At 44.7% G+C, this 27,209-nt stretch overlaps 2 protein-coding genes across 2 annotated transcripts; both read right to left on the bottom strand.

Moving 5' to 3' along the window:
* Positions 1–1,755: 1,755 nt before the first annotated feature.
* On the bottom strand, positions 1,756–19,978 carry IVD (isovaleryl-CoA dehydrogenase). Its single transcript, XM_035326919.1, has 12 exons — positions 19,797–19,978; positions 17,933–18,022; positions 16,011–16,062; positions 13,062–13,231; positions 10,857–10,950; positions 10,224–10,360; positions 9,135–9,231; positions 6,561–6,654; positions 5,297–5,378; positions 4,921–5,025; positions 4,230–4,302; positions 1,756–4,116 (listed from the first exon to the last, which is right to left on the bottom strand). Exons 1-12 carry the CDS (start codon positions 19,935–19,937, stop codon positions 3,983–3,985), a joined length of 1,269 nt encoding a protein of 422 aa, XP_035182810.1. The 5' UTR covers positions 19,938–19,978; the 3' UTR covers positions 1,756–3,982.
* Positions 19,979–20,125: 147 nt separating this feature from the next.
* KNSTRN (kinetochore localized astrin (SPAG5) binding protein) lies at positions 20,126–26,449 on the bottom strand. The gene is made up of 8 exons (XM_035326920.1): positions 26,065–26,449; positions 24,987–25,119; positions 24,272–24,328; positions 23,945–24,044; positions 21,942–22,056; positions 21,573–21,634; positions 21,383–21,457; positions 20,126–20,535 (listed from the first exon to the last, which is right to left on the bottom strand). The coding sequence occupies exons 2-8, from the start codon at positions 25,115–25,117 to the stop codon at positions 20,404–20,406; spliced, it is 672 nt and encodes a 223-aa protein (XP_035182811.1). The 5' UTR covers positions 25,118–25,119; positions 26,065–26,449; the 3' UTR covers positions 20,126–20,403.
* Positions 26,450–27,209: the final 760 nt, after the last annotated feature.

The following is a 27,209-nucleotide window of genomic DNA, read 5'->3' as shown; positions in this document are numbered from 1 at the left end:
TTCCCAAGCCTTTCATTTCCCTGAACCCATAGATGGAGGCTGGGGGATGAAAGTCCCACACACTGTAAGTGAAGAGCAGGTTTGAGACCACCTGATGAATCTAAACAGGTACAAGTCTACTGGACCTGATGACACGCATCCCAGGATCCTGAGGGAACTGGCAAGCCTCTCTCCATTCAAGTTGAAAAGTCCTGGCATTCAGGTGATGTCCTTGGTGAGTTGAAAAATGGAAACGTCATGCCCCTACTCTTCAACAATTAAAACAAGGAATTGAACAAAGAGCACTACTCTTCAACAATTAAAACAATTAGGAGACATTTCTGCTCAGAAAGAGCGGTCAGGCATTGGAATGGGTTGCCCAGCGAAGTGGTCGAGTCACTGTCCCTGGGGGTATTCAGGAAAAGGTTGGAGCTGGCGTTTAGGGACATTGTTTAGTGGGTGACATTGGTAGTAGGGGGATGGTTGGACCAGATGATCTTGAAGGTCTTTTCCAACCTTAATTTTTCTATGATTCTATGACTTGAGCTGCAAACTTCACCTCTAAAAGATCAAACTGAGCCAGAGCTTTGCTACCTTCAGGTCATTATTCTAGGACTGCTCCTTCATCAGGTTTGCAACCTCAGGGAATGAGTTGCAGAGCAGTCCTGAATGCACACAGCAAAAAAATAAATCACCTGAGCTGGATTCCCCAGGAGCGAGCAGCTTCAGCAAGCGAACTGAGTGTGGTTTTTCTTCTTTCAAGAAATCAATAAACTCTTAACCTGTGAAACCTACCCAGCTGCTACAGGATGGATGCTTTACACATTCAAAACAATGATGGGAGTACCTCAAAACTCATTCCGTGGGCAGGTGCTGCTGAGTGCGTGTTCTCACCCTTGCCTTTCCCGGGACACGAAGCATTTCTGAATCCCTGACAAACTAGAAGCTTCCCTACAAATCTGCCTCTTTCAAAATCTCTCCATTTTAAACACACTGCTAAAATAAACTCTATTTTTTACCTTGTGAATAATTTCCTATGTTCTCCGTGTTTTCTCTCTCCCCATTGCAGCCAGCTGCAAACAGGGCAAGCAACTTCAGAACCAGGAAAGGTGCAGCGCATTAACCCTGCTCTGCCATCAGCCACACGTTTATCAGGCTAGGAAAACCTCCACTGCTAATTCAGAGCTGTGCCTCTAACATGATCCCTTAGGATCCCTAAGGGATCATGTTAGAGGCACAGTGCTCTTCCACATTTTCCCTGTTAGCCCTGCTGCTCTCCAGAGGGGGCCCGAGGCACAGCCTCAGTGCATCACTCTCTCTATATATATACACATACATATTTTTAAACTGTTAGGGGAAAAAAAAAACTGTAGTAGGTAAGAAAGAGTAAGGATGTGCAAGGGAAAGCACCACTGGTTCCACAGCTGCTGCCAGCCTGCAGACACTGCGGTGGGTACCAGATGAGGTCTGCACCTGCCCTCTGCTGGGAAACACCACAGGGACGTGGGCTGTCCAGCAAAAGCTTATTTCATTATGTTGCATAAAGATTAAAAACCCCTTAACCTTAAACACTGGAGCACTCCCCAGTGTGCTGGGAGCTTTGTTTTTACACCACATGGAAACTACTCTGTGCAAGGAAAGGCAGCCTGTGCCATGCTGTGGTGGAAGCAGATGAGGTTTGATTAACATAACCCTGCTCGAGATTTATTAATCCCTCTCTCCACCCTGTCCCATGATGCGTTAGACTTTGATTCATTACACCTTTAACTCAAAGGTGCTGATCAGCCTAGAAAGCGAAGGCATTATTTATTATTTGTATTAAAAAAATAGAGCTCTCTGGTGTTAGAGTACAGGTTTAAAAAGCTGCGGATCCCTTCCAGCCTAGAATATATATTTTTAAACAATCTGAATCTCGTCACATCCCGATGTTGCTCTGACATTCATTTCAGAAAAGCTCCTCTGGCTGGAGACAGATCATAACACAATGATTCAGCTCCAATGTGCTTTTGAGAGTTTTCACGGAAAATTGCAGTGATTCATTCCCATATTAAAGAGCTGCAGAACACGCAGGCAAGATATGAGTTTCCGATGCGCGTTGAGACACCGTGCTCGCACTCCTCACCTCCTTGGCAAGTGCTCCCACCACCTCTCGGATGAGGTTTGCCTCTTTACTGAGATGTGGAGCTGCACTTACCCTGGAGAGCAGACAGCTCTGCGCCATACCCTGCAGCGCTGGTTTCTGCATACTTGCTCCAGCCGCAGCTTGCTGGAAAAAATGCAAGCAGACCACAGTGCTCGGAGGTACAAGGGCTGCACAACTGCCACTACTTGTCACAGCAGGATCTGCTACCAAACCACTCCGGCAGATCTGCAAACTTCCGCCCCGAGGCTCTCACAGGGACACCAGGCTGGGGTGCAGCATCTGCAGTTCCGTCACTTGCAGGTACAGATGACGACATCTGTAATCACTTGGTGGTAAAATATAAAATGTCTGCTCCAGACAAAGCTTATTTCCAAAACATTTCTAGGTGCAACTCAGTGAGATATTCTTGACAGGCAATGTCACCTCTGTCCCCTCTCCACTGGCTTTACCCAGGAGTGAAGACTGAAAATTAAACCCTGGGACACTTCCAGAATGATCCCACTGGAGCTGAATAAAAATGAAGTTTAGGAAGGAAGTACTGCCCCCATTAAGAAGCTGTTTCTAACTCCAGAAGAACTGAAGCTCTGCCTTTTTTTTTTTTTTTTTTTTAAATAAATACTTGGGCGACCTACCTGGCAATTCAGGAAGGTGAGCTTTTCTTCAGTCTGTAGTATTTTAAAATTCAGCACTAGGCTACTGTCACCTAGTACAGATAGATGTCAATTACAACCAAATAATACAAAAAGCTTTAAGTTCTTTATATTAAGCTTCTGGGAATTTGCCTATATGGCAACTGTTTAATTCATTCTTCTGTCATATTTACACCATTCAATTTTTCTGTGTGATTCACTCTTTAAGGCGGGCAGCATACTGTACCATTTTATTAAGGCTAGATAAACTTCAACTTACTGCATATAATGTGCTCTGAAGACACCCACAGATATTGCTGTGCTCACTGACTTCTCTAGCCAACCAACAGCGGAGTGTGAATGCACGCTTTTGCAAAAAAAACCCCACAACAATCTTCAGGAAAAAAAAAAAAAAGAAACAAACAAAAACAAATAACCCCAGCCTAAAAAGTCAGCCTCCTCCTGCCTGCTTCATTCATGGATGTCACAATACAGGTCTGACATTTTAACTGTTCCCAGAATGATGGATGGTGACACATCTGAATGAATAACTCAGCAGGAGGCAGTCAATCAGAGAAGCAAAGACTTTGGGCTGCATTGAAATATCTTGAGAAGCAGCAGGAATAGGAAAGGAAGTATGCAAAGAAACAGATGTGGTATTTTAACATGATTTTAAGAATCATCACCTAACACACCGGTTGTGCAGCTATGATGCTCAAGCATTCACGATAACGCCAACCATATCACGGAGGTGGCTGAGTTCCCCAGAACAGAAGTTATCAATCCCACTGCAAGGTCACAATGGGAAATTTCCCTTTCCAGTGGTAGCATGCTAAATGCTAGCTATTTAATGGCACTCAGTTTTAAAAAGAGAACTAAATTGTTCCCTCATTCCTTTTTTGGATTGAGTTTGTACTCAGCAGTGGCCACCTCTTGTACAGATGTACTGCTCAACAGCCTGCTTTGATGGCAACACGTCTCCTTGATGAACCTCAGCTCTGCAACCCTGAGAATCAGGCTGATCACAAGAAGTATGTATTTTTTCCCTTCCCTGCTACAGACTGATTCATTCCACCCAAGCCCAGACCAGCAGCATCTGTTCACAAAGCAGGTGGGAAAGAGTCCACAAGTGACGATCCCAGAATCACAGGAAGAAAAGAGTTGTGCGTTGCTGTATCTACTGTCAAAGGCCTCATGGTGGTCAGGGTGCTGCCTTTTTCCCTGGCAGACGTTACTTGAAAGCTGCGTTGAAGGCCCTGCCGATGATAAGTCTGCGCACTTCACTGGTGCCTGCCCCTATCTCGTAGAGCTTGGCGTCACGCAGGAAGCGCCCCATCGGGTAGTCGTTGATGTAACCATTCCCACCTATGAGCAAAAAGATGTCATGAGTCGCTGCTTCTCTCTCATTTCAGGGGATGAGGGTGGGATAGGAGAGAGCACACTCAAAACCACAAGCCCTGCCAGAGACTGCACCTTACCGAGGCACTGAATCCCATCCAGAGCCACCTGGGTAGCGCACTCTGCTGAGTAGAGGATCACTCCAGCACAGTCCTGCAAGGAGAGACAGAAACCACGACAGAGTCAGGAAAGATGCCACCTGCCCTTCTCCAACCTTTTCATTACTTTACATACATCTGCTAACAAGCCCAAACCACCTCACAAAGGCACAGGATTCTTCCCCCAGCAAGCAAGGAGCTGGGGCAGTCTTTGTCACTGCAGAGCATTTGTGTCAGGCCATGTGAAAACAGGAAAACAAGTGCAGCAGAGGAGCTGGTCCTTCCCACACACACATCATGCCCACAGGAGACCAATGTGATTTGATTTGGGATGCAGGGCTTCGCTCTGTCAAACACTCAGTCCTCTCCTTCAATAGGCATGCAGTGACAGTGCCGGTGCGTAGAGGCAATAACACCTCGGAACGACTGCTGTAGCTCCGTACAACAGGCAGGATATTGTGTTTGGGCTCCCAGTAAACACCTACTGATCCTGCTAAATCTGTTCCCTCATAGGACTACGGTTTCTTTTTCTCTAGCGGGTAAAAACAGCACTCGGAGAGCTGTGAGCACGTCATTTTAACCCCCGATACAGAACGTGCACCCTGCTCACATTGTGGGACTGAAGGAAAGGCAATTCCCCCAGCAGACACAGCCCACCTGGGAGCGAGCTCACCTTTGCGTTGAAGTGGCCGCGGTCGCAGGCCTTGGCCACGTTGTAGACGTACTGCCGGCACGCCATCAGCCGCGTGTACATATCAGCCATTTTGCCTTGCATGAGCTGCACGTCACAGAAGATGAGATCCATTTCACAGCTGTTAAAACTGCACGTTTTAATACCCCAGGGAGTAAGGGGGGGGAGTGGCCTCAGGTAAACAGGCTCAGAGATCCTTTCACCTTTAAACCACATCGTTACTTCCCAGCCCCTGTACGAACTCTAAGCTACCTCCCCATGAAAAGCCCTTCCATAAAAGAGTTCCCCATCTTCTCTTCAAGAAAAAAAAAAGGGGGGGGGGGGGGAACAAAAACTTCTAATTCCTTTTCTGTCTCACCTGGAACTGGCCAATTTTCTGTCCAAATGCTTCTCTTACATGTAGGTACGGAATTGCATGGTCAAGAACAGCTTGCATGATGCTAAGAAAAGGAGAAGGAAGACAACAGAACAATCAGCAGAAGAATAATGATGAAATCTTGCAAGCTCAGTCTAAGGCAAAAAGGTTCTTCTACCTGAAAATAAAATAAAATAAAATAATAATTGCTGCTGTCTCCCTTATAGCTCCACTCAAACAATGCTATAAAATCTAAGAGGCCACAGTTTCTCTTCACAGTGTTCTCCATGTTGCTCATTTGGGACATCCTGTGGCAAGGTCTTACCTTCTTAATTCAGGGAAATGAGATGGGGCATTGAAGGGTTTTCTTACAGCTGTAGTTAGGACAGCCTGTGCTGCCTTATGTCTCCAGAGAAGACCAATAAAAGTTGTACTAACTGATGACATAAAAAAGCGTAGAGAAGAGTAAGAATGGTGAAATACCCTCTTCCTGCTTTGTGGAAGATAATCTGTCCACATGAGAGTTAGCACAGAGACACCACTTGGGATGAGACAAAGGGACTGTGTGGTGAAAAATAAGTTGTTAGGAACCTTAAGGACTGAGTAAGCAAATAACAAACCTTTTATCCAGTCCGACGATCCTTCTATGTGGCAGTCTGGATAGTGTCTTTAGATTTTAAAGAATCAGTAACACAAATGCAGAGCTGGCCATTCCCAGCTCACTCCTGGTCATTCCTATTCACTCCTGGTAACATTTGTGTCAAGACGAACATTTTCAAAACCATGCTCTGGATGATCAATCCAGAGAACCATCTCGCCTGCACAACACCAGAGGGCAAGGATTCCCAAACTTTCCTTCTTGCATTGCTTCTTTTATCCCTTAGCCCTCAACATGTTTCACCTAGATGCTTTCAAACGGAGAAAAGCCTTCATGAAGAATGGAGAGGTGAGGAGAGCTAACAGAAAAGATGGAGCACACGCAGAGCAGAAGAGCACCCTGCAGCTGCCTTGGAGTGTCAAGCTGAGCACCCTCCAGCAGGAGCCCATCAGAGCAGTTATAACACAGCTAACGAGTTCCCAGAAGCTACAAATCTCCCTGCTCCTGCCTCCTTCGTACAGCTCTGACCCAGTCACACTTTCCTCTTCTCTCCAAAGCTGCCCCAGTATCCTACGGAGAGGTGTGATCCCACCTGGAGACCCCATTGGGATAGGTGGTTGTGAACCATCTTTCCAGCCTTATAATCTATGAAAGACGACAAACCCTTACCCCAGTGGCCCACCAGACAGCACGAGTCTCTCCAGGTCCAGCCCACTCATCAACACGTAGACTCCCTTGCTCAGTGTCCCCAAGATATTTTCAGCTGCAATCAAAAGAAAATGATTTACCAAACTTTTACTCATGCACAACATTATTTCTGGCTTGAGATGCAACCATTCAGGGTGAGCTAGACAGGCTGAGTTTCGATGCATGAACTCCCTGCCACTGAAACATTTTTTCAATCCAAACAAAGCCAAAAAAGAAAAGCAGTAAATGGTTGTAAAGTGTATCTGAGCTGAGACCTTCCAGCTTAGCATTTGTATCAATATGAATAGGAGACTTAATTGCCTGGAGGACAGACTGGGAGCTGTTTTTGCCATCCCATGAGTTTATATCTAACCCAAACTGACAGCGACCAAAAGGTGTTACCACACTCAGCAGACATCAGATGGTATTTGACATGAATGCAAACTCTCATCTGATATACTCAGGTCACCTCACTGGGCATTCCTAATACAGGAATCAAAACTTGCACGGGCAACCAACCAAAGCTCACCACTCAGCACGTGTTGGGGTTATACATTGGCCTTCTGAGACTGGAAAATGCAAACTTATCACCCCTTCTGTGAGGGGAACCAAGCAGAACATTGCATTTGTTACAAATACACATTTTCAAAGATGAAGCATTGTTTCTGTGAAAACGGAACAGAAAACAAACAAACAAACAAAAAAAAAAAACACAAAAACACACATTTGATAATCAGCTGAGAAAAAGACTGAAAGCCATGTCATTGTGGGACAACCTAAAGCATGCACCAATGTTAACAACATAAATAGAAGCAGGAACAAAAGGCTCATCTCAGTAAGGCTGTATTCATCCAGTCAGGAGAGAACTTACAGCCTACCAACTCTGCTTTGCAGATGGACAGAGATTATTCACTTAGCATGCCCCGTAGAAGAACTGACATATGCTTTGGGCTTTGATCACAAGAGATCTGAGAGGTGCAATATGCAATGAGAAAATGTGGCAGGACTTGTGGACACGTGCAGCTCATCTCCTGAAGCAAATAATCTCTTTCAGTGGCAGAAGCTCAAGGACTGCATTGTTTTCTGCTGCTTGTTGAAGAGCAAGTACTGGTGTACTGTATGGAAAAGTCCAGCTTCTACAGCACCAGGATCATGAGTTTAAAAGAGGAAGAATGATGCTTGGCTCTCGGAGAAAAAAACCTCAGCATCTGTCCGCCCCCCCCACACCTCCAGAAACAAAGAAAAATACTAATAGCAAACATCACTCTGAAGAACAGAACACAAAATGCCAGAATCAGTAATAATAAAGTGAAGTGACTGTTTGTAAGTAATGACATCTTATAGCCTGAAATCAAACAAAAAGGACCGAATAGCCTGAATGTTTTCCTCTAAGTCCTGGGAAAATGGATGGATGTGTACACAGGTTGCTGAAGGATGTGTGTTGACTGCACAAGGAGGGGGTGGGCTTGCTGGCTGCATGTCTCAGCAATGAAAGTTGGTGCTCTGAAACAACTTTTATGAAAGCAACATGACCAAATGAATCCACTAAGTATGAGAAAAAACACTCGGAGCGTGACAACTAACCCCCTCTATTTTAAAGCTGATGGAATTGCAGTGCTAGGGGAAGACATTTTGATGTGAGAGAAGGATCCTGCAGACATATGAAACAGCAAAATGCTTCAGCTCCCAGTGCAGAAAATCAGAAGCAGCATTAATGGCCATAGTGCAAAGTGTGTTAACTTCCAACATGCCGCGATGTGCTCCTCCGAGCTATCAGAAAATGGAATCTTGTTACCATGAGAACATGCTGTTCTGTGCAGATGATTACTCAGAAGATGATCTGAAGACTCGGGTATTGGCCTTTTTGATTTGAGTGGAGGGATTCAGTCAAGTCAGAAACGTCAGATTTCAGCTGAAACCCTTCCACATGCTGCAAAGCAGCTGTTTTGTGTGTGGGGAGCAGTGGATTTGCTTGCTCTGCAGACATGCTATTGGGAGTTTCTGGAGTTCAGATAAGGGATCTCTCCTTGCTGTAGAGTGGCTGTGAACTTTCTGTCAACAAAAATAACCACTACAGTTGCCCCTGCTGTATTAACAGCGGAAAGGACATTTATTTTCAGGCCCTGACACCACAAGAATTCAGAAATGTTAGAAACAAACTGGAAGGCTGGCAGGTAGCCTTCAGTCATTTTTGGAGAAAAGAAATTTCAATGCAAGTAAGTTCTCCTATGTACTATTTGGGGAGCTCTAATGGAAACAATCAGAAGTTTCTCTGAAAGCCTCATCTAGGCTTTATAAAATCAGTGGTTACGAGTTAGGTCCCTGAGGGAGAAACAAGAGTGATCTAACACGGGACGTGCTCATTCATTGGAATCCATCAGACTGCACCTTCCCAATTTCACCAGCTCTTAGGAGGTTGCCAAAGAGCAGATAACCATCTACAAAGCCCTCTAGGTCATAGTCTGAACATGCATGTAATTGGTGATCCAATTTTTCTAAGCAAGAAGAGAGGGAACCACCCCACATGCATACTGCCATGATCTGAAGCCAACTTACCGGGGATCTTACAGTCCTCAAAGATCAATTCACAGGTGTTAGACCCTCTCATTCCCAGCTTATCAAGCTTCTGTGCTGTGCTGAAACCTGGGGTTCCCTGCAAAGGAACCAAGACATTAAAACTGAGTCTCAAATCTCTCAATTCTGAAAGACAAAAAAAATCATTATAGACGTGTGAAATTTCCCTGACCACATGGGTACGTGTGGAGCACCAGAAGGGAGTCAAAGTAAGTGCCCACTATGGGGACAAAACCAGGCACAGGTACAAGCAGGAAGCAAATAATCAGAGCAACGTGGACACGTGGCAAACTGAGTGGATCCACTTTTCAAATGGAGTGGATTAATTTTCCGCTGCACATAAATATTAAGCCAAGAGAGATCTGGCCAGCTGCCAACATGAGCACTTGTCTACAGCAAGGACTGCGAGCACTGACAGTGCCTGAACTATTCTAGTCTCTCAGTCAGGTAAGGCCACCAGGTTTACTGATCTGAGATCTTCTATTTCCAGTGCCATTTATCTTATTACAGCTTCCTATCTTCCTTGGGAGGATGAAACTGTCTAGCATAGCCCCAGTTAACTAAAAGGGAAGAAAGACCCCAAGAGATCCCTGTTTCCCAAGGGGTCCCTATCAAAAGTCCTGTTCCTGATCACTTTTACTTGCATGCTTGGGTCATTGCAGGAATCCAAAAGGGCAGCGAAAGAAAGGGGTGGAAAATGAATAAAGTTATTTCAATGTATTGGCATAAAAAACGCAAGAATAGATCGCAGAACAGTAGGACAGATTTATAGGGTCTCCTTAACTCCTGACAATTTTGGGCAACAAGCAAAGCCCATTTTTATTAGGATTTTGTCCATTCTCTCCACATTTGTAGCCCAAAAGGCCGGCTATGTGCTTGGATGCCAAAATCCAGGAGCTCCCAGCTGGCAACACGCCATATCACTGGGGCAGAGGCAATAGTGTTTCTTTGAGGAAGGGGGTGACAGCTGTGGAAAGAAAACTAGTTGATTTCTCATCAAGCCTGAAGGAGGTAGCTTTAAAAAAAAAAGAATAAAATTGTGAGAGTTACTTAACAGTAATGTAAACCTACCTTCTCCACGATGAACGCAGTTATACCTTGGGAGGCTGGTACAGCATTAAGGTCTGTTTTAGCATAAACGATGAGAACATCTGCGTCGGGCCCGTTGGTAATCCAAAATTTGTTCCCATTCAAAACGAAGTAGTCCCCTGGAAGCACAGAGTTGCAGTCTGTTAGCTCACAACAGACAGAGCAACACTGACATCCTTGCCCCCTTCGTTTCAAAACAAGCTTTCAAGGATGCTCTAAGATCCCCACAAACAGCATACACAAATCTTTCTCAAGCTCAAGAAAACTCATTTCCTTCATTTCTGGAGTCCAAAGTCAGTTTAATGAATCCCTGACAAATGAAGGCTCCTAGCACTAGGTCCATCATATCACCATATTCCACCACCACAATCAGAAGTCCACTTTTGGACATGCAACCACCCATCCCATGTTTTCACTACCTTGCTTTATCACTTTGTCAATTTCACTGTGTTTGCTTTATCCCAGATTATTCTGGGAGGTAGTACGAGGACACAAACACTGCTTGGTAAATCCAAGGCTAAGCACCATTTCTGAACGGTGTTAGGGAGGTTAGTTTAAGTTCACAGGAGACAATTATGCTGGCTACCCACCCAGGAAGCACCTGACAGGTTTTACCTTTCTTATCTGCTTTCAGCTTCATGGACACAACATCAGATCCAGCATTAGGCTCGCTCATCGCCAGGGCTCCAACGTGCTCCCCACTGATTAGCTGGAAGAGACAAATACAAGAGAAAGAGGTGGAATAGTAGCATTGTTTCTCCTCCTTCTTTAGGGTGCCTTCCACTTTTTTTTCTGTGCTGTATCTCTGTACTAGCTATTTCATGCAAGAGCTGCCAAAAAGAGACTTTGCTCCTGGTGGAGTCCTCACAGGGAGCTCCCCTGTGCTGCTGTGCTGAGGGAACAGAACCAAATCACAGCGGGAGGAGGAGGAAGGCTCAACTCACATCTGAGCGAGTGCTTTATACACAGAGCTGCACACAGCTATCTCCAGTAAGGTGCCAAGAGAACCATGCAGGCAGCCATATGCCTTTCACAGGCTCCTTGCTCCACGCTTCACAACTGGCCTTTTGGATAAACAAGAGTTGTTGAACACAAAAGGCCAATAAGGGGGGTGAAAAGAGATTGGGAAGTTCTTAGCAGCGTTCCCATAGCCCTGTCTCCCCACGCTCCTACTAGAATAGCAGGTGGACACACTGCTGCTGTGCCTGCTCATGCCAGCCTCAGGCACAGCTGCTGTTTCCCCTTTCCTGTTCCTTCACCCTGGCCTTTTCTCCTTGCTTCTAGCCCCCTGCACTTTCATCCATTCTCTCCTTTTTATTAAAAAAAGGAAAAGGGGGGGGGGATCAAAATTTTCCATGCTTAAAAGCTATGTTCAAAGAATCCCATACATTAGTGCATTTCACCAGCAGTCAGTGATATGCTCAATGCTAATTAAATAAGTACCACTAAGTACTTCGCCATGAACCAAGACGAGTAGGAACTAGCAACAGCACATCTCATACTGAAAGCCAGCAAACGATGGCATTAAAACACCCCTGAGCAGCAACGAGGCCAGCTTGGGGTTACGTATTGCCAAGCTGCACAAGAATGCTTTGAGGAAGCAACACTGCGCCTTGCACGTGGTTTAAGTCAAGTTTCTTGCGGCGATAATTTCAGTAGCTGGGATTCAGTTATGTTTCTCCACGTGTTTAAACAGAGAAATCTGTTCACCAGGCAGGTTACAAACATCAGAGCTTTACGTGATGAAGATGCTCGCAGTTAATTAGCACAGGCAGCAAACCCAGCACTGGGGCAGTGAAAAACGCAGAATATAAGATATGAAAGGAGCAAGAAGTTCAGAAATCTCCAAACACTTTACAAAGTTTGAAAAGTATAATCCAGTGTCACTCCATGGCCTCCCTTGGTGACAAAGGTCTGCAGAGGCTGTCTGCCCGTCCCAGCTCACGCAGACAGACACCGGTTGCGGCAGTACTAACTCGGGTACTGCCCCATCCTCATTGCCTGCAGGCACGGGACCTGGCACAGGCTGGGGTACAAAGACTACACAAATTCTGAGTTCCACAAGATGCTCTTTGAAGGCGAATTGAGGAATCAACATTATCAAGCTAGAGAAAGGCAAGTTTGGTTAATACAGTATTTCCTAAAGGCTGGAGCACTGCAACCAGCTGGTGCTTAAAACGCTGCACACAACGAAAGGAAGCTCATCCTTGCATGCACCTGTACCATGCACTGCTCTGGTACTTTACGAGTCCTGCACAGCAGGTACTTTCAGCTCTTACTAACTGTATATCCCTCCTTGCAGCTACACACTTTAAAGGGGACAGTTGTTTGTCAAAGGAAAGGCGCACAAAGGCATGAAATTCCCAGAGAAGTAAAATAATAATAATAATAAAAAAGCCTGTAACACACAAAAAAACAGCAAAGTTTTTTTTGGGCTTTATTGCTGCCTACTTGAAACAAGTAGACCCTCCGAGCAAGAAGGGGATGCTTTTTCATTAAAAAAAGTATTCATTCCACAAGCATGTGGATACAGCGGTAACTCTGACTCTTCACCCCTATAACTTCAAACAGGAGCCCGACAGAAGAAGCCAGGCACACAAACACGCTTTCAGAAAACACGGGTAGTGGCAGACCAGATCAGCAACAGGAAAAACATTAAATCTAGTGAACGGTTGTATTTTAGTGTCCCAAATCTCATAATGCAGCAAAACCTACTGTATTCCCTAACACTTCCTTAAAGCATGCAACCCCTCCCCCCCCCTCGTTCCCAAAACCACCACCCAAACCAGGGTGCTTTCCAGTCCCCATCCTGCCTTATACCTTGGGCAAGTACTTCTCCTTCTGGGCTTCGTTGCCGTTCCGCACCAGCTGGTTGATACAAAGGTTGGAGTGGGCTCCATAACTAAGCCCGACAGCTGCTGACGCACGAGAAATTTCCTCCATCACCAGCACGTGGTCCAGATACCCCAAAGCAGATCCACCGTACTTCACTGAGAAGAAAAACCTCACGTTAACCGCCACGGGACACAGCACACGCGCACAAGACCCGAGGGCTGGGCTCAGTCTTGAGTGAGATCTGAGACAAGAGAGCTGCTGTTTTTTGGCTGCTGTTTTTTGTTTGTTTGTTTTTTCTCTGAGCTGGGAACCTCTGGCTCTCAGAATTTGAGTTTTATCTTAAAACTACAGCGACATTTCCTCTTCAGCACAATTGATAATGATTTGTTCTTGTAAAGCACATTTCATAAATATATATATTTCATAAATATATTATTTTCATAAATATAACACAGATCAGGATATGCCTAAAACACACTACCAACACTTGCACAGCAAGGAATCTTTCTTGGCAACTCTCCTTAAGAGCATCATTAATACCACCACGAAGATTAAATCATAAAATGCCAACCTGTATTAGGAGAGGGGAAAAGGAGCAAAGTTTGCAAAGTCCAACATTTATCTTAACCAGGACCTATAAATAAAAAAAGGAACCCTCAAACTGGTCTAAGATCTGGGGTATTAGGGACTTCTAATGCCCACAAACATGCAGGAGATCAGCGTTTTGAGGGACGACTGGTCTGGAATGAGAATGATCCCAAAATTTAACTGCTGTGATTCAACAGCAGCAAGAATGTGGATTTCAGAGACTAAGCGAGACAGCAACACGACCGTTGTAAGGGCGAGTCCAGCTGGGCACCCTGAGCTGAGTCCAACACCAGTGGCTGATAAGATTAAAGACACGGGGTGAGACGAGGAGGGAGAAGGCAACAGAACAATACAGAAGGTGGCTGAGAAATGCATGATGGCCTTGAGCAGCTGACGGCCGACATAAATACATCTACTTACACACACATTTGTACACACACAAACACAGTTTCATCCAGAAGCAAAAGCTTAGCAGGCAAGAAGCAAGTGATTGTACCGATAAGAGAAGAACTAAAACAGGAGGACATAAGCCACCACAAACCAGTCAGGGGAATAATCCGCGAGCACCAACCAGTCATCAACAGGAGTGCTGCAAGCAAGCAGCAGCAACAGTAAGAGCAAGTCTGTGTGCACGTGCAGCAACCAAAAGGATGAGTGAGTGCATAACCTGGGCTGAAAGAGAGCCACTGCCCCTAACCTGAATTAACACAACAGCCACTACCATTAGATGTAGCTTTTCTCCCACGTCGCTCATTCTGACTGCTGTCTTTATCTGCAGGGCTCTTTATCCTCCGAAATCACCTCTCCACCCTGAATCAGGGTTTGGGTTTTTACTCTCAATATCCTGAAAGATGGGTTTAACCACTTCTCACGTGTGCCAAAAGAAAAGATCTTCTACGCTGCCTGCTGGGTTGGATGCTACCGCCTCGATACAGGAAAGGCAACTGCCTGCTGTAAGCAGTACAGGTACATAACTGTACTGCAAGAGGTACAAGAAAATATTCCTACCAGACAACTATTTATATAAGCTACAGTGATCTAGGCTGATGGTGCCCTTTCAAAATTACTCTTAATATATGATGTGCCTGTATGATTATTCCAAAGTATTTGCATTTCTTATTTTTTTTTTCTATAAAAAAATATGAAATTACCCAAAAGCAACACATTTTACTAAGTTTTAAAAATAAAGTAAAAAGCACTTAATTAAAATGTTTCCTTAGTAGACTTGACCCACTGGTGCTGAAGCACACCATTTAATTGACCATGCACTCTCATAAGATTTCACATTATCTTCACATCCCCAGGTCCAGCCTCCACCTCCTACAGCAAAACCAATACCAATAAAGAAACAGCACGTAGCAATACAATCAAAAATTGCACATTTGGGCATAGCAAGGTTTTAGAGGTAAATCTTTCAGGAAATCAAAAAAGACAGGACTCATGAGGGGATAGCTTATTTATAGTGTGGGAAACTGCTGTAAGCCTCAGGCACAACATCAAAGAAGAAAGAAGGTAAGAGTGAGAAAAAACAGGAGCAGCAGTAAATTGGGAAGAGTAAAGAGAAAGAAAGCAGAAATAGAGACTCTTTCAAGCAGACTTGGTGCCACGGAAAGAAATGCAGAGGCATTATTTCAACGCATTGCTATTCAGCTTGCTTCTGCAGAAGCCTTTGCACACACACATCTAGAAACACAGACTTTACGATGGGGAAATAAAGGCCCCATTGGCTGCTTTTCTCCACTAAGGGCTTCTCCTCATTACACTGCGTTAGTGCATTCAGCATGGCCACGGCAGGCTCAGTAATCTGTAACATTAATCAAAACACTTTTCAACTAACCTGGACAAGGCTGAATAAGATTTACCCGATTTTTTTTTTTCCTGACGGGTTGGATGTTGTCAGCCCTCCATTAGCTATCACAGCTTTTCACAGCATTGTTTTATACCCTGTAACTTCTTCTATTAGAGATGGATGCTTGCTCTAGGATACTTTTCTCTGTAGCTCTCAGGCTTCAAAACTTGAAGCAAACGCTTCATATGGGAGAAGCACAAACACATTCAAGTTGCATGTGTTATATCTGGAGAAAACATTTCTGAACAGTACTTGTAAGTTGTAACAGCCATTTCATAATTGTCCAGAAGTCTACTGAATCAAGCTCCTTTTTCCTTGTTAAACAACAACAGAAGCGTCCAAAGAGTTTAAAAAAACATGAAAACAGGAGCTTTTCGACAAAAACAGATGTCACATCACAGACAAGGACGTTATGAGCTGGAAAGGGTGAGTTTAAGTCGTTTCTCTTTTGTGGGAGGAATCACCCACCAGATGGTAGGGGGCAGGAAAACACTTACCAGGAGCTGTGATCCCCAGAACTCCCAGTTCCCCAAGTTTCTTCCAAAACTCCTACAAATACACAACAAAACAATCAGTCCAGGCGCGTGGTCAGGGCAGCAGGGTGAGAAGTCTTCCCAGGTAGCTCACTGGACATGCTGATTTACCCTGTTTGTGTGAAACCTCAGAGATAATCACATCAGTACCATTCCTCCTGCAGCAGCAGCTCCATGCTTCGAACCAAGAACCAAAGGTTTAAGGACTCCACTTATGCAGGAAGGCAACTCACAAGCCTAAGTTTAATTTGGGAAGGACAGCTCCTAAGATTTTAACACATTACCCAGTTTAAGAATTTAGATGAATTAGAACCTCCGATTACCTTCAAAAATTCTAGGTTTTCATATGCTGTCTCTGGCTAAAGGTAATTTAGGATGTCATGTCTTAAATTTATGCTTGCTTTTTACCTCACACAACCCTGACACGCGGCTTTGGCAGCGCTGTGTAGGTCTATTAGCCTGCGATTGCCACAGCTATAATAAGTTATCCGTGACTGAAGGCCTGTGAAGTACTGAGAAGAGTTGCAATCACTGAACAATTTAAGACTGGAGTAAAACCAGAAACTGGTGAGTAAAGCCAAGGAAACCTCCTTGTGAGAGATCGTTAAAAAAAAGGAAGCGCTACAGCTAGGTCAGGAAAAGCAACTGCTGAGGCAGGCAAAGGTATTAGAAAAGTTATTAAAAAATGATGATTACTGGTGAACACTCTGCACTTGTAAAGCCAAGAGAGCTGAATCCACAATGGCCACTGCATACACAAGCCTCTAGGCTTTTGAGCCTCCAGGACCCGAGGCACGTGGGGACTGGTAAGGCTGCTTAGTCATGTGCAGCTGGACACGCACCCTACAAAGTCCATCTGCTAGAGGGCAGCCTGTCCTTGCCTGCCAGCTCCACCCTTCGCCCAGACTTACTGCCCTGCAACAGCAGCACGCAATTAACCGCTGCCCTGCAGCCACACGGCTCAAGGCACGGAGCCGCTGCCTGACTCGAGACACACGCCTCAGCTGTGAGGGGCACACAGCATCACAGAGGAAGAGAGAAGCCATGGCACAGCGCAGTAGCAAGGGACACCACCATCAAAGTTCACACGTGCTAGGTGAGCCACGTCTGGTGTCGCTTCAAGCTGCAGTCTCTCCTCCGTTAGGGGATGGACACGCAGGTGAATGCTTCTCACGTGGACTTGGTGGCCAGCGATTACAGTTATCTGTGAATAGCCTCCAGAGACTTTAAAAAGTATTATTCAATAGCACTGGATGACATCTGGTACGCCAGACTAAATCTATATAGCTAACTTCAAAGCCATGCACACAGCCCTGAAAATAACGGCATCAGAGCTGTAGGAAATCCTAGCAGATGTTCTGAACGTTTTAAGTCTTGTGGAGCTTATGAAAACCAACAGTGAGGTCTCTCATTTTTATCAGTCCAACCTTCCTATTGTGTAGAATTTGTTGGTTTTGTTTGGAAGAAAACTTTCAGCTCAACAGTCAAATCAATCTACATTTCTGCATTTGCACACAGCATTTCCAAAGCAAATTTGAGAGGAAGAGTACAACACACATGTTAGAGAAGGAATCTTTGAACAGAACCAGGCAGAAATACCATGATGAGAATCCAAACAAGATCATTATCAATCCATCTTTTTTTTTTTTTTTTTTTTTTTAATTTGACACTAGCTTGGTCTTTCCCCACGTTGTTAAAAGTAACAAAAGAAGAAATAAAAGAACAAAGTATTTTTTTTGTTTTGTTTTGTTTTCCTCCGTAGCTTACAAATTTGAAGAGTTGATGCTTATCTTCCTGTGGTGCGGACGGGAATTCCTGGTCTGAGCCTACATGCAGATCAAAGTACAGACTACCATCTATTTCATAGGCACGCATGAAATACTTACCCGCATGCCTTTGAATTCATTCTCCTGGTCAATCTGTTGAGCCTTCGGAGCCAAATGCTCTTGACAGAATTTTGTCATGGTCTGTCTAAGCTGGGAAAAGAGGTGAGGAGAAACACATACATTACACCCCATTAATATATTGTCATCTTCTTCTCTAGGATACTTCCAGTACTCCCCTGACAGGCAATCCCATGATCTCAAACCCAGAAGCACAAGATCATAAGGAAATCAGTCTTTCAGGTTATTAGCTAAAAGACAGTATGAAATGCCCTTTAGCCTTTTTGCAAGAGGACTTAAGAGAAGTCCTCCAGAGAGAACTTAAGTTCCTCTTGACAGTTAACTTAATCTTACCCCAGCATGATAGTGTGCTGGGGAACTATTTCCTGCTTGCACTGGGGTTTCAGGGGATGTTTGGGTCAGGAAACTTTGAGAACTGGTGAACTGAGCTCATGATTCATTATCCCCATCGAGTACCTGCCTATGGTTTCATTTAATTAAATGTAGATGAACTCACAGTTCTTCTAAATGTTAAGATCCAATTACTCACATGCATTCTGCAGAAGTCTATACGTACTCTAAAGAAGCTTATACAATACCTTAAAGTGTTTTTAATCTGAACATTTAGAAATTTTGTCTAGATGGTACAGTAGAGCTTAAAAATCCTATTTTTCCCTCTTGGTTCTTTATTTGCACAAATTAACGCTAGTGAAGGAACATTCAGAGACTGAAGCCCTCTGCTCTTTAACTAAAACCTGTAGAAGCAGCAAATGAAGCAAAGCAAAATATTCCTGAGCTGCTCTGCCTTTCTCTCATTCCAGATTAAAAAGGTATGTTAGTTTCCATGGCTACCCAGACATTGGATTCTAGTACCACCAAACAAGTTTATTCCTCTGTCCACGGGCTTTTCTCTCTTTTTTTTTTTTTAAATATTAAAGTTTCCATTGTAACAAAATTGACAGCAGTAAACTTGAGAATAAAGCTTAAAAAAAAAAATAGCTTAAAATTGTTAATCATTAGAGACTGGGGGAGGATGGGGGTGGACTCTGACAGGCATCCCAGACACACTAAACCAGCTTATAACAGTTACAAGTGCTCTTAATTTACAGATTAACATTACTGAAGATCTGTTTCTGGTCTTTTCTTAACTTTTCCACAAGAGATGTAAAAGTTACAAGATTATTTTCTCCCTTTTATGCTTGTTAAATTTAGAAGCACACAGAAACATCAAGTTAATTCAAGCTGGTGAGCCTATAAATCACAAACACAATCCCGGTAAGGAAAATAGTATTTAGTACTACATTACTCCACTTCTCAAATAGGAAAATAAGAAGTATGAACGCGTTTTTTGTACACCTGTACACTTTTTTGTACACCTGTACACTATCATAATTACATAGCAAGTGTGGCAATAGCTGCAGATCCGAGAAGCGCCGAGGCAAAGTTTCATTGGCAGAAGCCCGTGAAGACGCTGCCTATCATTCCATTCCCTGGGGCAAGCGGGAATAAATACTATGACGGCTAGCAGCAGGCAAGGCATCGAACACGAGCAAACCGTAAAGCTCAGAACGAACATCCTAAAGCTTCAGGTCCCTGGGTGACCGAGAGAACAACGCTGCAAAGCCTCAACACTTAGCAGCCCGCCCCCTCCCTCCCTCCCCGCGCTGCGCACCGGGGCCCGACCACCCGCTGGGCCCCGCGGGCAGGGCGCACACGTGGCGGCGGCGCGCCGTGGGAGCGCCCCAGGGATAGGTCAGCTCCCCGCGGCCACAGCCAATCAGCAGCCGCCGAGGCCGACACACCCCCCGCGGGAAGGCGCGCCGCGGGGCCCGGGTCGGGGCCGGGGCCGGGCGCGCCCCGCCGGTACCTGCCGCTGCTCGTCGCTCAGCCCGTTGACGGCGTCGTCCACCGCCAGCCCGGCGCAGCCCCGCCGCGGCCACCCCAGCGCTCGGCGCCGCCCCGCGCCGCCCGCTGTCACGGCCGCTCTCCGCAGCGCCGCCGCCGCCATCGTTGCCCCCCCGCCGGCCCCGGTGCGCAAGCGTGGCCCGGCCCCGGGGAGAGGCGCGGCCCGGCCCGCCCAGCAGCCGGCCCCGCCGCTCGTCTGGGGGCGAGGGGTGGCAGAGGTCACGGGGAGTGGTGGTGTAGCACTGCTTCAGAATTAAGGATTAAAAAAACCGGGAACGGTGCACCCCCAAACGTCTTTCCAAGAGCTTTAATCGAAAACACTTTATTAACACTTAAAAAATAACTAAGAAAGAGTCCAGGCTGAACCCCACGGGAAAAACAAGAGCTCAGAGCACTTCACCAACGCTGCTGCTACCTGGTTACCACACCACAGGTGCCGTTCCACCAGGGATTGCTCAGGAGCCTGCCCAGCTCAGTGTTTTGGACCTGATAGAGGGACCAGGTTTGAAAGTAGAGACTGCTGAACTAGGAGTAAAACAAGAAAAAACAGTGCAGTCCATCCTTGTGCCTCACATAGCCAGGAGCTGCTCCAACTCATCGAGGATTGCTGAACATTCCTTTATTTCTGCTTGGAAGGAAGAATGCTTCTCCAGGGACTGCTGCCTCTCTTCCTCTGCCAGTTTCCACTTAGCCATTGCTGTCTGTATGGAAGAGTCGGCATACACAACATCTCACTAACATGACAGTGCAGAATAGCAGAGCTAAACTTCCAAAGCAGCTGCAACTAAAACGGGGGAAAGAACTCCAGACACTTCTGAACTCAGTCTCACCTGCAAAGCTAAGGTTAGCGTAACTTGACTGGAATGTCTTTCACCATGGTTCCTTGAGAAAAAATGCTAACTTAGCCACGACCAGGAGTGTAGCCTTATGTAATAGTAATTTCATTAAGTAGCTCATTAAGTAGCTCACGCTTCTTACCAAGAATTGTAGAGCTATAATTTAATGACTATTTTGGTCAGTACATAGACATATTATCGAAGCTGCTTGTGCTTGCCTACTTCTTAGCTCCCTGAGGTCACTGGTCTCTATGACTTCATGTTAGGTCAAGTCTTCTCAGTGTTTTTCCAGTGGTGCTTGCAACCACCTGCAACAGTCTTGAAAAACTTCTCCCGAGAAGAGATGCTCTAAGCAGAGACAGCTCAGTTTCCAGCATCGACAACCATCTTTACACAGGAACTGCTCGAGCCTAATTTGAAAGCTATCAGTCTTTAGCATCGCTTCCATCTTCTATCTTGTTCCAAGTTGAATCATTAGACATTAAATGACTTCGGTAAGAACTACCATTGCCCCTCCCAAACTTTGCTGTCAGCCCTCGATTTATAAGGGTAACACATACCATTCCCTTATTGCACTTCGGGAAGATCAGTAAGGCTGCATGCATTTGCTATCTAGAGGCCAGAGCAGCATGAGGTGGAAAACAAGCTTTAAAATTTCTCCCAGCACCAGATGCTCACTACTTGTCTGACTCTGAAACAAAGTCAGCCTTACCTGAAGTGCTTCCTTTTCTTTTTCAGCCGTTTGATTAAATACCTTCAGTTCTGCTATGAGCTTCTCAGTCAACAGCTGAAGAGCCAAAGGGAAATGGTTTAATATAATGCGAATAAACATCTCAGCAGCTGTTTTTACAGTCTTCTCACCAAAGCCCATTTAACTCACTGCCATTTTGAAATTCTCTTACCGTTGTCTGCTTCTGGCATTCCTTTGTCTTTTCTTCCTCCTCCACAATGTTGCTACCTGTAACTGATTTATGAGATACATGTGTTTATTAGATGTTCATTGATAACTTTGCTTGTAGGAACTAACAGCTTCTCAAAATAACTTTCTACACCAAGAAAAAGTAAATCGCTTTCAAAATTTATCCAGGACAGGGCTGCCTGAAGGAAGCATATATTTCTCTTACACTAGAACTCCCACCCCCAGTATTTCCTTGACAAAGGAGAAGCCAGATGTTTTACGAATATTAACAATACAAAGGAAAAAAAAAAAAAAAAGGAAGTGTTCTGAAGAACTACCAGAACAGTATGTAAAATGCATAGCCCTTACTTACCAGGATCAATGTTTCTGCTTTCTAAAATGACCATGCACGTCTCCTGAAATTTCTTGAGCTTCTCGACTTCTTGCAACAGGCCTTCATTCTCCTCCTTTAATTCCTTTATAGTGCTCTGCCATTAACATAGGTTTTAAGTGAATCAAGTTTCCAGGGGGAATTTCTTCGCATTAATCAGTAACACTCAGTGCAATGCTAATGGCTTAACTGGTGCTCCTCTAGTACCAAGAATTACATCTTACCCTTCCATCTGCAGAGAAACAGACCCTTACTCCTGCTACTTGACAGGATTTATCACTTGCACATGTCACAGCAATGGTTCAAAAAAAAAATCCTAGAGATAAGCTCCTTTTAGGCAGTTCTAGCATGCCTTTTTTTGTGCTCTATATAAATATTTCAAGAGCTTTACGCATAGAAGAGCGGCTAACTCCAGGAAGAAAGGGGCATCTTAGAATCTGTAGGCCACAGCATTGTTCCCTGCATAATTCAAATATTACCAGGCAATCAGATAAGCTGATCAACCTCACGAGTCAAATGCAATTCTCCAGGAGAATCAATAAGCATGTGGATTAGGGTGATCCTGCTGATAGTACCAAAAGCTTTTTTGAACATCCCATAGGAGGTCTCAAAGGCTCTTAAAGAAATTAAGCTGTGAGATAAAAGGAAAGATCATCTCACAGATTAGTAACCAGACGAGAACTAGGAAATAAAGTGAGCTTCTACAACTGAAGGCTACAAGTAGGGCCTCTTGGACAAGAGAGAAGCTGCACTGTGTTCTGAAGTGATCGGCGAGAGGTGATGAATAAAGGGGCACCAATTCTCAATCTAAACTTGAATCAAGAAAGTAAAATCTTTGGTGTATTTCACAGAATCACTGGGGTGGGGATGGACCTCTGGAAACCATCTGGTCCAACCCCTGCTCAAGTAGGGAGTTCAGATGGAAGCTTCTGTGTTTGAGTTTCTGCCCATTGCCTCTTGTCACTGGGCACCACTGAAAAGAGCCTGGCACCGTTTTCTTTACGGCCTCCATTCACATATTAATATACATTGATAAGATTCCCCCTAAGCCTTCTCTTATCTATGCTGAGCTGTCCCGGGTCTCAGTGTTTCCTCACAGGAGAGATGCTCCAGCCTATTAAATACTTTAGTGGCCCTTCATTGGGCTCTCCCCAATATGTCTTTGTCTTTCTGTACCTGGGAACCCAGAACTGAATACAACGCTCCAGGTGTGGCCTCCTCACCAGTGATGAGCAGATAGGAAAAAAATGCAGAAGCCTATCCAGATATTAAAAGACTAGGCAATAATATGATACAATCGCACATGAGGAAACATAAGGCTATGTACACTGATCTTTCAGTTGAATACACAGAAGAGAATGAGGTCACTCTCTCAAACTTTTGAGTTCTGGTTACTGTGCTCGAAATGTTCTTAGTTACTAAAACATGACCATACACACCCCTAAACCCACACCTCCAATGCCATGTGCCGTGCCACACCATACCTGGGACTAGGTAACAGAAATAGGAAGGACTGGACAAGTGAAACAAGGATGATCAATCAAATAAAATAGCTTATCTACTGTAATAGTATATTAAGATGAAAAATAATTAATAGATCTCAAATGATCAGTGTAAAGTACTGAATGATTATGTACTGTTTCTCTTCATGTAGCTAGGAAGAATCTGGTAATAGTGAGGTTCTTTTATTAGAATTTAATGCAAATATATCACTGTGAACTGGAAACGTTCTCCTGCAATGAGTTCGAGATGAGTTCTGGTGATTGTTAACAGCGATCTGGATGCATTAGCTAGCCAAATATATTTGCAGCACTGATGATTACCTAGTATCTTTGGTGTTGTTGACAGAAAGAACCCATCCTGCTCAAACTCTACTGGCTTCTAATGGAGACTGGAAAATGAGTAAGCCAGTCCTTTGATCTAGCCCTGTAAGGGAGCAGAATATAAGATCTACTCAGTGATTTCTACCCCATTCCCATCCTTACCTGCGCTCCTGTTAGTCTGGTGTGTAACTGCTGCTTGGCTGTTTCTAGCAGCTGATTCTTGGTCTTCAGCTCTGTTTCTAGTTTGTATCTGCTCAGAGGCCTATAGAGTCAAAACATCAAAGACTTCAGTGCACAAACATCAATATCAGACACCTTCTTTTACTTTCACAAGTGTGTTCTTCTACGAAGGATTTGCTCTTATTCCTGACTAAGAGATTTCATAAGCAAATTTGGCAACAAAGCTGCATATGGTTAGAGCTCGTCATAACTCTCTGAGAAGGAACACTGCTGCACAAGGACAACTAAGAACAATGTGAGAAAACATACCCTCTTGTAGCAGTCTTCTTCAAAAGTGGTTCCACTTTCTTGGCAGATTTAGGAAACCTTAAAAGATACGTATAATACAATTATCAGATCACTGCATTTTATAGATTACTTGATCTGTTCATGTGACAAGATCTGATTGTCCCTCTGTACTCAGCACTGGTGAGACTGCACCTTGAGTACTGGGGTCAGTTTTGGGCCCCTCACTGTACGAAAGAGATCGAGTTGCTGGACGTGTTCAGAGAAGAGCAACAAAGCTGGCAAAAGGATTAGAAAACAATACAAATGAGGAGCATCTGAGGGAACTAGGGCTGTTTAGTCTGGAGTAGAGACCTCATCACTCTCTACAACTAGTTGAAAGGAAGGTGCAGCAAGAAGGATGTCAGTCTCTTTTCTCAGGTGAAAAGTGATGGATTGGACACAAGGAAACAGCCTCAAGTTGCAGCAGGGGAAGTTTCGGTTGGATATTAGGAAGAATTTATACATGGAAAAGGTGGTTAGGCATTGGAATGGGCTTCCCAAAGAGGTGGTAGTGTCACCAACCCTGGAGGGATGTGGGAGATGTGTAGATGTGGCATTGTGGCTTAGTGGTGGACTTGGGAATGTTGGCTAGTTGGACTTTAGGGTCTTTTCAAGGCTAAATGGTCCTGTGAAATGCTACACTATCTTTAGGACATTTGTCAAGTAATAAATCCATCTGTGCTTCACTTTCATTTACCCTTGATTTGTAGCTTTGAAGACACCATCTACTGGAATATTGGAGCTAAAGTTAAAATTTGGATCTTTGTTGAACTCTGGATCTGGTGTTTTACCAACACATTGTTTCTTCGAAGAAAAAGCCATCTGCATTTCTGCAAGAAAAAGACAACAATGAAAACACTATGGTCTACAAGAGATCACCAAAATATGCAGTACTAGTGGATCATAAGCCTTCAGTTTGAGGAGATCACAATTATATCTGAGTAGAGTAGGCACTTTAAGGTAGCAACAACTAAGAGCAATCTTCTAATTCCACCCAGGATAAAGGGTCCAGAATAAGCTGCAAGTACCTCCTGGTAAACAGTCTCAGAACATAGTTATCAGGCTGGTGCAAATGAAATGAAGTTTGAAAATAATAACACAGGCACAATAACAAACAAAATCTCAACATCAAGTGGTCAGCAAGCCACAGTGTTCCAAGCAAAGTTGTTCAGTACTTTAAGTAAAATAAAATGTACACAGCCCACTTGAAAGTTCTCAGAACTTTACATTTCTCTTCATTAGGCGTAGACACACTCCTTAAAATAACTAGAGAGAACTAGCTTTCTCTGTAAAGTTTATAACTTTAAACCACAGCTATTTAAGTATATAAAGCCTTATTAATAACAGTGGATTTCTGAAGTTTTTTTTTTTTTTTTTTTTTCTCTCCTTTTTGCAAGTTAAGTCCCTTCAAGTGACGTGGGACAGTTTGGGTTGGAAAGAACCTTGAAGATCATTTAATTCCAGCCCCCTGCCATGGCAGGGTCACCTCCCACAGACCGGGTTGCCTAAAGCTCCATCCAGCCTGGCCTTGAACACCTCCAGGGCATCCACCGCCTCTCTGGGCAGCCCCCTAGGAACCAGCTCCCACATTTTAACTTTTAAAGCCAGGTTCCTCACACAGCAGCAAATGGCTACAAGAAGCCCCAACAGCACCACCCCCCACACGCTTAACAAAACGGGACCTGACCACCCACAACAACTCCCTTGACCGAAACCCACGGCCGCACCGCAGCTCCCTCTCAGTACCTTGGGCTCCCCCAGGGGCCTGGACTCACCCGCAGGGCTCCGGATTCCCCTCCGGATCCGCTCCGGTTCCGCTCCGCTCCCACAGGGCCCGCCCGCTCCCTCAGCCGCCGTTTGAACCGGAGCGGGCGCCCAACGGTCGGGCGGCGCTGCGCATGCGCACAAGCGCAGCGCGCATGGCAGCGGGGGAAGGCTCTCCCCTGAGGGGAGGCGCTGTGCAAATGGCGGCCGCCCTGAGGGGGCGGGCAGGGCACTTACTGCCACCCGTTGCTTCTCACCGCCGGGTGGACGCTCAGGGAGCGGAGCCCTGGAGATGTTTGAGGCTCTCTGAGGGGTTTTGCTCGCTGCTGAGCCCTCGGTGTGCCTCCTGTGCTTGAGGTGGCTCAAACCGCCCCGAGTGACCTGCGTGAAGTGGTTAAATTTCTAAGTTATTTTCGCTGTGAAAAAAACTGTGAAAACAGGGTTTTCAAAATGGGGGGATGTCCCTGCAAATGGTAAGGGGAGGAGGTTTTGGTGCTGAGAGGATTTCAGTTGGAGTTGCTGTACAGCCAGGGAGCAGCTGTGGTTGCCAAAACTGCCCCAAACACCCAATACTTGAGAGCTATAGCATGGAAATTTACAACTGAAATGTGCTTTACATTTCAAGGGCTTTAGCTTTAAAAGAGCATATTCCTAATCTACATTAGGTAGTCATGGTCCCTCTCCCACAGAGCCCAGAAAACTGGATGGCAAAAGGAGTGAATCTCTTAAGATGTGTATTTTCCTTTTGCTGATGATACTGGAAAGCGTATTAAGCACTTAAAGAAAATTAGCTGCAGTATTCTTGGTGAAAATGAAGCATCACACAGATTTAAAAAAGTTTGTCATAAGCATTTATTTTACGTCAACGTGTAGAGGGAGTGTTTTCTCTTTTTTTTTTTTTTTTTTTTTTTTTTTTTCAACAGACAAAGGCAAGGAAGTACCTGTTTTTCTGTTTGCTTCTGGTAGAGAAAAAACATGTAAAATTCAAGATTCATCAGATATGCAAATTTTAAAAAGTTACAGCTTTGTAGCTTTGAGTGGAAATAAGCTATGGAGACAAAACACAAAGCACCCAAATCACTGCAGGAACGAGGACACTTTTGTCAAAGGAGAAATCTCACAATGAAAATCTTTGGCAGTACCAGTAATTTGTCTG

Source organism: Oxyura jamaicensis, chromosome 5 (assembly GCF_011077185.1).
Source record: "Oxyura jamaicensis isolate SHBP4307 breed ruddy duck chromosome 5, BPBGC_Ojam_1.0, whole genome shotgun sequence".
Lineage (NCBI taxonomy): Eukaryota > Metazoa > Chordata > Aves > Anseriformes > Anatidae > Oxyura > Oxyura jamaicensis.
Note: the sequence above shows the minus strand (reverse complement) of the source record. Positions and strands in the feature narration are given on the sequence as shown.